Source organism: Ascaphus truei, chromosome 4 (genome assembly GCF_040206685.1).
Source record: "Ascaphus truei isolate aAscTru1 chromosome 4, aAscTru1.hap1, whole genome shotgun sequence".
NCBI lineage: Eukaryota > Metazoa > Chordata > Amphibia > Anura > Ascaphidae > Ascaphus > Ascaphus truei.
Genome location: NC_134486.1, coordinates 316,629,340 through 316,641,288, shown reverse-complemented (window position 1 = coordinate 316,641,288; position 11,949 = coordinate 316,629,340). Strand labels below are relative to the sequence as shown.

At 40.0% G+C, this 11,949-nt stretch overlaps 1 protein-coding gene across 1 annotated transcript in view; it reads right to left on the bottom strand.

Annotated features, from left to right (window-relative positions):
• Window positions 1–10,514: 10,514 nt before the first annotated feature.
• ME1 (malic enzyme 1) overlaps window positions 10,515–11,949 on the bottom strand; it is a 352,953-nt gene continuing 351,518 nt past the window's right edge. The window contains exon 15 of the mRNA XM_075597942.1: window positions 10,515–10,875. Coding sequence (XP_075454057.1) covers window positions 10,708–10,875 — 168 coding nt within the window. The 3' untranslated portion in view covers window positions 10,515–10,707. The remainder of the gene's footprint in view (window positions 10,876–11,949) is intronic.

Genomic DNA, 11,949 nt, shown 5'->3' with positions numbered 1-11,949 from the left:
GCCCATTGTGTGATATTTCGCTGCTATTCCTGCAGCCTGACTTCTTTCTGCTTAGTTTGTGCCCATACACCAGGGGATGGGCATCTTCAGTCCTCAAGGGCCACCAGCAAGTCAGGTTTTCAGGATATCCCTGCTTCAGCACAGGTGGCTCAATCAGTGGCTCAGTCTTCGATCGGCAATTCCAGTCACCAAAAGGTCAGATTTTCAGATTTAGACAGCCACTGATTGGGCCACCTGTGCTGAAGCAGGGATATCCTGAGAACCTGACCTGTTAATGGCCCTTGAGGACTGGAGTTGCCCACCGAAGACTGAGCCCCTGATTGAGCCACCTGTGCTGAAGCAGGGATATTCTGAAATCCTGAACTGATGGGGGCCTTGAGAACTGGAGTTGCCCATCCCTGATGTACACAGTAATTTAAGACTGTACAAATAGGTATCTACTCTTTCTCTCTCTCTCTCTCTCTCTCTCTCTCTCTCTCTCTCTCTCTCTCTCTCTCTCTCTCTCTCTCTCTCTCTCTCTCTCTCTCTCTCTCTCTCTCTCTCTCTCTCTCTCTCTCTCTCTCTGCTAGTATTTACATTGTAACTAACTAACAAAATTGAAAACCTCTCGCTTTTTTTTTTTAATTATAAAAGAGGATTCCATTAATAATAATTACACATTGGAATAACTTTTTTATTACCAAGTTAAGTTGCAGTTTCTGAATCGCTAGTGACCTGTCGGACATTCACATTGTACGTACACCAATACTGTAAGTGTGCGTCACTGGATGGTTATTCTTACAGTGAACATCCATGAATAGAAAAAATATTCAGTGCTTGAAGTTCATCATTTGGGTTCGCTAATAAAGATATACGACACCAGACTGGTTAATAAAGAGAAGTCATTTAAAAATGGTGAATTTCCGTGTCCACAAAATGCAGTGTGCAGCACACAGCTCACGTCTGACAGTTCTGCACAGAACAAACCTTCATTTCAGAGCTGGCATAGTTGTTGAGTATTTATTACAACAGTATAAAGCCCCTTCATTTCTTTAGCACTTCAACAGATGTACAGTGTTTCCCTTTCCTTATTCCTTATTCTCAAAGGTGTTCAAGAATCTGTTGGCATGTTAACACCTATTTGGCTGTTGATCATCGGACCGAGTGCTAAACACATTTCACAGATAGGTGGGGATGGAAAAATGTTCACAATTCGCAATTACAACCTATTTGACATATTTGTGAAATATGTGACAGTGCCCTGAAGGGGTTAAATAAATTAAGCATATGCTTTTGTGATTTAGTGCAATTAATAGCTGGTATCAGAGTTCCCTTATTATAAAGTTAAACTGATTCGCCTGGTTTCTGTTTTACTGAGCAGTTCCTTGGAGGTGTATGGCTCCTCCTTCCAGGACAGAGCTCCTACCAATTCTCCAATTAGCATAATTGTATTATACACCTCATTAGCAGTAAACACATCACCCTCCACTGAAGAGCAGGTGAGTGTTTATGGCTGGCAGAAAGAAGAGATATGTATAAGTTTTCATATTTCACACTAGGGTATTTGTGCACCCACAGTTCACTTTCACATATTTCACAAAGTTCAGTCCACGGGTCAAAAAGAAATTACATAATCAGTGTAGGTACCTGCTAAACGGAGTCTACTTGACGAGGGTTAGCAGACATGAATCATGGTTTGATCAAAAGATGCAACCAAATGACTCCTTTGTCACACAGACTTAGGTTAAAAATGTAAGCATGTCACGAGTTTATGTTAGCCCAAATTGGTAGAAGCGCAGGATATGTTTTTTGTTCTCCATAAATGTAAGGCCCATCCTTTTACCAGCAGCATAAGTCAAGTAAGGGAGGAGCACAGGTAATATGCACAGTCTTCCACGGTACGATATGTAGATAAATGTTAATTGTATCCAATCAGTAGAAAATCAAGTGTATGTTAGATGCAGCAGTAACATGAAATCACGTCCATTCCTGGGCTTCCTATGACAGCACATGATATTTGAAGACTCCCACTTCCCCCTCCTGTAAGGACCGAAGTAAATGTTTACTGCACAGAGGATATCTGCACAGAGGATATCTGTTCCGTGCTGAGGCTGATTACTGAGTCTGTGTTGCGAGATCCGGACTGAGGACCAGGATATTAGTGGATGATGCCATTGAGCCTCTTGGACATCGATCGCTTCAAGTGATCAGGTTGGAACAGGATTTGATGGCAGGAGTCTCTAGACATATTTGGCACGATAGGTTTTCCACCTGAAGCTAGCGGTTGATTTTTTTTCCAACTTATATTTTTATTGCCAATTTTCAATTGGGATACAGAAGATAAAATAGGAACAGTAAGGCTGTTATACAGCAAAAACCATGATATAGACATTCCGGGCCCACAGATCCAAATATAATGATTATCCGTATTGTTAGGGTCCTCCTTAACATCCCCTAATATCTCTGCGGTTAAATGATAGTGGACAAAACATAATGGACACAACAATATGAAGGGTAAGGGGAGGGGGGGGGGGTTGTACCAGTATTTGCAAAGGTCTAAGTTTATTTTACATGTATACTCCACGTCATACCCATTATTCGACAGGAATAGTCATTACTTTGGTTCATTGAGACATACCTCTGTGCTAGATCAGCCCGGGGGATCGCCGTCTTACGTCTACACCCAAGACAATGCTCTAATATCTCTCTGGCCTCCCTCTCCGGCAAGCCATCGGTCCCAGATCTGGGAGAACTTGTCGCAGCTCTCCCTCAGTAGCGTGTGATTTTTTTAATTCTCCTCACCTGGCAATATCTGGGCTCTCTGTCTCAAACTGTATGGCAAATGGTGCATCTAACAATAAATAATGCAGTTTGCCCTTTAAAGGTGGCTTACTACTTGAGGAACATGCCATGTTTTCCTTATATAAAAATAAAAGGTTGTCAAGTAAATGCCAGGGAAAAGGCAAAGGAAGTGTAGGGCCAATCCAGGACCCAGAAGGTTTTCTTTAGAGAAGCAAAGGTTTATAGACCAAGTCATCATCCTAGAACAGGTGCATGGGGTTCACCATTGTTCCCTCCTCCAGTTGTGCCCAGACCAAGGAAGTAGGAGAGAGTCTCCTGATGCAGGATGCAGGGGAGTTGTCTCCTGGAGGTTGTTGGTCAATCTCTCTATGTTGATCATGTCAACAGGAGTCAGACGTGTGCTTTTTGGAGAGAGTGGACCATAACAACTACTTTACAGATGTATGGGGCCTACCAATCATACAAAGAGGGTATGCCATGGAATTTTAGGCGTTCTCACCTTTTCTAATTTTTGAAGATCCAGGATTCTGCAGAGTGGGAAAATATTACCAGACTGATTGGCAAGAAGGTCTTTTTGAAGCTCCAGAATCTCAGCAGGGGACAGGATTATACTCAAATCTATTTCTTGTTCCTAAAAGCGATGGCTCTTTGATGGCATTGTTGGCTTTAATGTTTTTAAACACCTTTATAAGAGTCTGCACTTGCAAGATATTATCTGTAAAACGTGTCATCAAAGCCGTACAAAACAGTGACAAGCTGGCATCGATGGATTTAGGAGGCATGTACCTTCACATGCCAACATTCAGAAAACACCAGAAACTTCTACACTACACGCTGGCAAAGTACAGACAGTCTGCATTGGGCCTCGTCTCGACGCAATGTCGAGAATATTTACCAAGTCTGTAGTAGTTATCGCAGCAAGAGTTAATACTGTGACATTTACGCTGTTTAATTACTTGTAATGGTTATATACTGATGACCATATCTTAGGATAAGCACTACACTAGCTATCACTCTATCATTCATAGCCACCACTATTATGGCTATGTGCTCGCTTTACAGTATATATATTTTAATGCAGTATATTAGTTATTTGGACCCCTTTGTTTATCTCTCCTTATGAGATTTAGTCCTTCGCGTTTGACTTAACGTCATCTTTGAGTTTTAGTACTGTGTATAAGTGGGAGTTGCAGACTATTTCATCTTAGGTAGATATCACCAAGTCTGTTTTCCTTACTAACTAGGAGATTTTTCTCCAGGATATCCCAGTAGACACTGCGGGGGCAGCAATTGATTATCTGCCAAATAGTCCTAATTTTTATGTTTATAGTTTGTAATTTCTGTGGATTGGGCGTAGATTCGCCTATACCATTCCTACACATCATTTTTACTTTATTATTAATGAAAGGGTCTTAATTATTAATATCAATATACATCACAGTGAGTGCAGTCAACAGGGAACTTTTCTTGTTTTGTTCATTATTATAGCCATATTGTACCTATTGCACCTCAGTGTTAATTTATTATTAGTTAATGTATTTAGGCTGATGTGGGAGTATCATCCCTTTCCCTTCATTCATTGTATGCGCTGGAGCAATGTGCAGACAGACTGCAGTGCCAAGCAGTCAGAATCCTTTCGAACATCACTGCATTGGTGACAAAACTAAACAGACAAGATGGCACAAGGAGTGAACCCTTACTAAGGGAAATGCTTTGGGTAATATTGGGCATTAGTCAATCTGTCCGCAATTTCCATTTATTTAAGCAAACAAAAAACAATCAGTCCAATACTTGGCAAACGAAATTGCTTGGCACTTTACAAATAGTCTGTAAAATAGTTGGTGTGCATTTGAAGATAGAAGACACCTGTTCCCAGTTTGGTCGGGGTCTGTGGCGATTTTGCAGGCCTGCTTCTTTTATCATGCCTCTTAATTGCACTTCATCAGGCAAAGTAAGTAGATACCAGCCCAAATTAACCTATAGAGAGCACTTATGGCGTACCTGGCATGTCATGTGCCCAGGCACACCAGGGGCCCTAATAATATAAAAGATACGTCTTAGGGGAAAATCGAGCTGACCGCTCAGAAGGAGCAGCCAATCGGATCACATGATGCAGGAGTGCTGGCACTCTGGCGCTGCTGGACTTGCGGCACTGTAAAGTTTAATCTTAATTGTTTTAACATTTTAATTCAGAAAGCAGCCCCATACTGCATAAATATTGAATACCCGCCAAATGTATGTGGGCATTATGTATCAAAATCTCCTGACTGCAAAACTGGGGCAACCCTGTTAAAAAAGAACGGCATAATATTACTCAAAAGAAAGAGATGTCACTGCTTTCTATGGTATTTTTCCTGATCAGGTTTGCAGACAGGATACTTTGATAAATACAGGTGTTGCCAGATTAGGTGTCTCCAGCACTGGGGCAAGCTGCAGCAATGCAACCGTGGCTGCGTTCCTGCAGCTGGAGGAATACCACTGCGGGGGTTGGAACTAGAAGCATGGACCCCCTGAAGCAATGCTGCAGTTGGCACTGTCTCTGAGGCTGTGACTTTTTCTTTTTTCAGTTGCGGCTCCGGAGTCTGGCTACATCTGTAGACCTCTGGGTGTTTAGGCTACTTTTAATTTTCTGGGGCCCATGTATATGCAAATACCCCAGTGCTTTACAATTTGTAGGGGCAATGCAAGGAATTTACCCCTGGAGCAGTATCTGCTGATTTCATAGACAAAGAATCCAACGAATTGCGGTGCACAGCAAAAATAAGAAAAAGATGGACGTGATGCTCCAAGAATAAAAACTATTTATTGGGCTCTATGAGCAAACATATATAGGTGCAGGTAAGTCCTCTGATGCGTTTCACACCTGTGTACATTTAGTTGCTGTGGGGAAGAGCGCGGGGCCTCTGTAACCGCTTGGGAGGGCTCAACACGAGTCCAGAGGGAGGGTTTAGACTCCCTACAGGCTCCCCACCCTGAGCTGGGGGCCCCGGGAATCCTGGGTGGTAGTTACACCACTGCTATCTTATTCAAGTAACTGGGACTAGTTGCCTGGTACCAATTGTAAAATACACTCTTGAAAGTAACCAACCCATAATAATATTTATTTCAAATAAGTTACTTGAACAAATATGATACTATGCAATGTGTTTAAAAACAGTCACTATACCCTTCTAACATATAACATTTCACATTGACAAAATCGGGTGTCTATATTATAACAATCTTCTCTTGCTATGATTAATGTACTTTATTAAATATAAACATTTTCTTACTAACCCCTCAATGTTTTGGCTTGTTTCTTTCTAACAGTTCCAAATAATTGGTTTACTGTTTCAAGCTGCCAAATTGTATGTTTTCTGGTGGAAAATCTTGTACGACTGGCTCCAGTTTTATCTGAACTCATCAAATCAGGGAGGCTTGAATGAATACCAGCCTGTATCCACACTGTTGCATTAGCTAATCTTTCTCAAAACCAAAGCCGTCCCTCTCTAACTTGAGATAAAAAGCCCGATGTTTAGTCCAGATGTCACATGTCACACACCATTATTATAAGACAACTGAATTCCAAAAACCTTCATAGAATTATAGCGTTTTGTACTCTACAAAACTTGGCTGGTTCCTCATAGTGTTCACAGTAATTATAAGATATTTGAAGCACTGGTAACACTGCCACCACCGAAAGGATGTGGGCCTCTGTGACAATGCCCAGGCTTGAATTTGTATGCTTGCCAGGTTTTTCTCTTTTGCAACTCTCTCAGTGAGACGTGGCAATCACTACATTTGAGTTTCACTGCAAGTGTCTATATGCAAAGAAATGATGGCACTTATTTAAAAAGCAGAATTAAAGTTGAAAGATTCATATTTAGCCAGACAGAATTTAATATAATACTGGTATACAACATTTAATATAAACAATAGAGCTATAAATGCAAATACTATAGACAGTTTAAAGAAATATCTGCCAGGCTTCTTGCATTAGGCTTTGTCCATAGTGAAAGCGAGCGTTACAGCGCTACTTGCCTCGCGCAAGCTTTCCTCTCCGGCGATGTGTGGCCTGTAGGTTTTTGGAAAGCGAGCGAGGGTGTGGGCGCGGTCATGAAGTGGAGGGGCATGTCAAGGAAATGTCATGCATGAGAACACGCCATTAGCAAATAATAAAATGCATAATGCCATGCAATTTACAGAAGTGTTATGCAAACATATATATATATATATATATATATAGCAATGAAAATGATGCCTACGTCACCCTCAAAGATACAGAGCAATACGAGCAAGATGATTTTATCATTAAGCCTACTGATAACCTATTAAAAAAATATATATATATATATATATAAAAATGTGATGCATTGACATTGTACACTATACATTGTACACTATATATATATATATATATATATATATATATATATATAAACAATTATATACAAGTAATGGACAATACAACAAACATTTCTCTCCATAAATTATCATTGATATTTCTGCCATGGTGTGAAATAAAGGTTCACGTTTGTAAACTTCAGAAATATAATTTTCAGTAGTTGAGATGTCCATGTTCTCACAACAAGCACAACTCAACTAACAACAAGTAATTTGAACAGTCCAGGCAGAATAGATTACTACATTTTCTTTGGCTGTTAGCCGCTCACATGATCAGGCTGTCTCGCTGCAATAGCAAACAAGTTTGTCGCCTCTGCTTTTGGTATACTTGTATCTTACGTGCAAGCTCGCGCTCACTATGGCCATGCGCTTTGGAATACACTCGTTTGTTTGTAGCATGAGCTATGTAGCTCGCCCCGTATCTTGCACTATCGATGAGGCCTTAGCAAGCATGCATTTAATGCTGTTGCCAGTCTGTGCTATTGTTATCTTATCTGGTCCTACCTTTCTCTTACCATTGATTTTAGTCTTTATAGATTTTCTGGTATTATGATTGGAAGTCTAGTCTACGTCTTGCTGGAGAGCGGGCGCTGAAGGAAGAGGAACAGCTAAGCTTGCAGGGAGACCCAGCGGATCACTGGAGTGAGAGCAGCACAGAGGAACGAGCAACGTCAGACGTGACCCTCAGCGGCGTTCATCTAATGGTGTGTTTTGCAAAGTACAGGCATGCTACACTTATTGGTATTAACAAGCTCCAATGGTGTCCTGGCACCATCATACAGGCCTTGATACCCAGGATTGGGTGGCCACCCGCAGCACTAGACACTGACATACACTTGTGCAGTGTTTAGAAGGCATGTTATGTTAATGTGTTATGTAAGGTATGTAGTGATCTTTTGTAAAGGATCACAGGGTACCAGTGTATTCATCAATACCTCCTATAAAAATACGGTTATAATATAAACATTACTGTAGTCTGTCTCCCATTGTCTGACCTAACACCTTGTGGGGCATATCACCTCGAACAGAGGACTTAGGTCCCACCTCAGCAAAAAGTGTCAGTCTGGGGGCAGAATAAAGAGGGCTTACAAGTATAAGCAGCATATATGTAATATTGTCTGAAATAATTTGCCTATTATGCAGGGGAGTGGCCAATGAGAACACAGGGATGAAATGAAGGATTGGTATTAATGTATCCTTTGCTTTGAAAAGAAGACTCATGAATTCCTTTTTACCGTTTCATTCCTCAACACTCTCCTTTAGTAAATATCTATATGGGTGGGTATGTCAGAATATAACATCTAAGAAATGTTTTTTCCTCTGTGAAATGTTTAGAATGTAGAACACACCCTGCATTAAAACATTCAGAAAGCATTTCAATGTGTTTACAAAAAGTGCATTTTAGGAGGGTGTAGCTGGAAGACACAAAAGTGTCCTTTTCAGCAGATGTCTAAAGAATTGTCTTTGAATGGTTTAGAGCTGTGCTACTTGGCCTTTCTCACTGAGAGAATTACGTAAGCCCATTGCCAGAGAACTAGTCATGCATATTCTTTTGTCTTAGCATTTTTATTCTGCTCCATTCTATTCTGTTCACACAAACCCACTGCTGTATGATGTTCTGCTCACCTGATGGTTACTTTGATAACACATAAAGCATTTAAATCATAGAGGAGTATCACACATGACACATATTCAGTAATTCACTATACAAATGTGCAATGTATGCGACGACAAGGTTTCATGGTGCATCTTGTCTTATAGATAAATATTACTGGAATTGAATCAGTAAATGACCGCGAGTAATTTACAAGCTAACCGTATGGATGTTTGAACATAAGCATTTCAAGTACATTTTATACATATTAAAACCCATACAAAATTTTTCTTATGACATTCCCAGTTCAACAGATTAAAGGCTTCCATACATAAGGGTGTAGTCACTAAAGTGTGATACCCATAATTGATTTTTTTACATTTAGTAAAAATACCCCATTTAATCAAATATGATGTAGGAGAATGGCACAGAGTTGGTAACTAGCCTGTGCTTCACATACTGTATATGCGAGGATGGTTAGTTTGGTTTAATACAGTTAAGTTAAAAAGGCTGTATTATCTGCTCTAGGAAGCACACTATGGAGAGCAAAGTTCACAATACAAAAGTCTTAAATAAGGGGGTATTTTTGACTGGGATAAGGTATTAACAGCCTGTGCATCAACAGTTGCGGAAGGTTTAGAGAATGTTTAGCACTGAAATTACAGACTTATCCAGCTAACATGCGGAAGGCAGTATCTTACCCTCCCATGTAAGCAAGGGTCACAGGTCCGAACAGTAACTCTCTTATAGTCACTGGTGGGGATCTTCGGCCGGCTCTTACCATTCACCACCTCTCTGTGAAGTAACTGTGTCCTCCTTCAGCTGTATGGTAGTCTGTATGTCCAATGAGCATCCCCCCAACCATATCAATTCAACAAAAAACAGAAGAAAGGATCGGTGGTGAATGCGGACCCCAGAAAAGGACAAAGCATCACTCGTGCCGAGTCCAGGGCTTCAAGGATTAATACTTGGCGAGGGGAGAGAGCAGGCTGCTGGAGTAGCCAGTGGTTCATGGTCACAGGTGAATCCCCGGAGGTCTGCATGTGGCCCTTGGACCGCTTGTTTCCCACCAATGGTCTATTTCATATATTAATACAAATTAAGTTATCCAATCAGGAATAGAAAAACCATTAATGCAAACTTTGTATATTATCCCACTGTTCCATCTGTTCTCTAATTCTTTAAAGGCCTGCGTACATTAGTAGTGATGTATATATTAAACATACAGGCAGTCCTCGTTTTACAACGCTTCGTTTTACATCGAATGGCTTATCCAACGCTATACAATGCATACCTATGTTCATTTTTACAACGCCAAAACGGCGTATCCAACGCTCTTACGACGCTTTGCAAAGTTGTTTGTGTATATAATATATATATTATACTATATAATATATTATATTTTTTATATTATGTTATATTATGTATATAATACAGTATATGCACCATATCATTTGTGTGTGTGCTGCATTGTAATTGTATTGTCTGCGTAAAATATTTTGTGTATTTTAGCATTAAAAATGCCTTCAGGAACGGAACCTTTCATTTAAACAGTGTTCCTATGGGAAAACGTGTTTCGCTTTACAACGTTTCGCTATCTGACGCCATTTTGAGTAACGCATTGTGTCGGATAACCGAGGACTGCCTGTATACATACTGTAAATGTACTGTAATAATGTGCCAGGAGGAATGATTTCTGATAAGTGTTTGGTGATCACATATACTTGGTTAGAGATTACAAAAATGAATACCATCATAAAGTAACACACATCATCATCATCTTTATTTCAGTCAGGATTTACACATTTAAATGTTTCAAAGTATAAACAATAACAACTGTGCCATTTGTGAATGCACAACCTGCACATTCACTAAAACAAATCATGCACAACAGATAAAAAGTAAACTGATCCTCTAGTCGTTTCCTTTCTGCTGCTTTGTTACTCCATTTAGATGTTGACAGTCTGTATTTTCATTGCTTCATCTGGCCAGGAGTAGGAATCTACCACAAACTGGTCATAGTCAGTGCTGTAGATCTGGGAGAGGATAAATGCCTCCTTGTTTTCAGGCTCCGGAAAGACAGATGCGGTGTTATTTTTGTAGGCATCTTCTACAATCTGGAAGCACATGGGAATACCATAAACATGCCATTCATAGTCACCATGAAATGAAGACTCTAAAAGGGATTTTTTTTTAAAAACGTGGTAGAGGGTGCAATGTACCTAGGTGGTATTAACCCTTTGGGTGACGGAGGGACCACAGCACGATCACATGACCACTCTTCAGGCCGATCACGTGATCGTGGCGTCACTTAATCCGAAAACGGAAGAGGATTCCTTTTCCATTTCAGATCAGGTTATGGAGTTCAGAATCCGATCTCCCATGGAAAACGAGCAGTGAAAAGCTTGACTGCATGGCGGAGTAGCTACGTTGTAGGGCACCCAAAAGGTTACAATGAGTTGGGGGCAAAAGTAACTCATTAATATGAGCACACTATTTGCCCTGGGAAGCCTTCCACACTGGTTTGTACCTATCTAAATCTCAATGTACCGTAGTCTTTCTATTTTATGCCCTGCTGCCAAAATGATAATCCTGTATACCAAAGCCATATAAAATGTATGTATGTATGATGGGAGATTCATGAATCTACAAATGCTGAAATGTTTGCAGGTTGTACATTCACACAGACATGCTTGCACAGTCCAGAAAAATCAGGATTTCAAATAAAACATTACAATCTAGAGGACTTTTTGAATTGTTCAAGTGAACGTGAGGCCAAATGTTTAATGGGGTTTCATTAAAGAGCGAGAATTGACTTTTTGAGCAATAAAGTATAATATTGCTGAGAAACACACCCTGTAGTCAGTAGACACTTCATGCATGTCTAAACCATGCGATAAGTAGAGATTTTGCACAGAAGGCGCTAAAAGCTGGGATCCTACATAAGAACACATTAAACAAATATCAGCGATAGGTTTAACAGGTTAAACCTAAAAAATGGATGACTCTATAAGTTATAAAAAACATTTTTTTAACGATGAACTGTGTGTGTGCCCTAATAATTTAATCTGTCTCTAACATGAATTTATAGTTTGTAGCAACATTTACGGTAAAATAATCACGCTATTATCTATATTTTTGTTTATTTTGTAAGCAATTATGTAGTTTTAAATCTTTCAAAATATTACAGT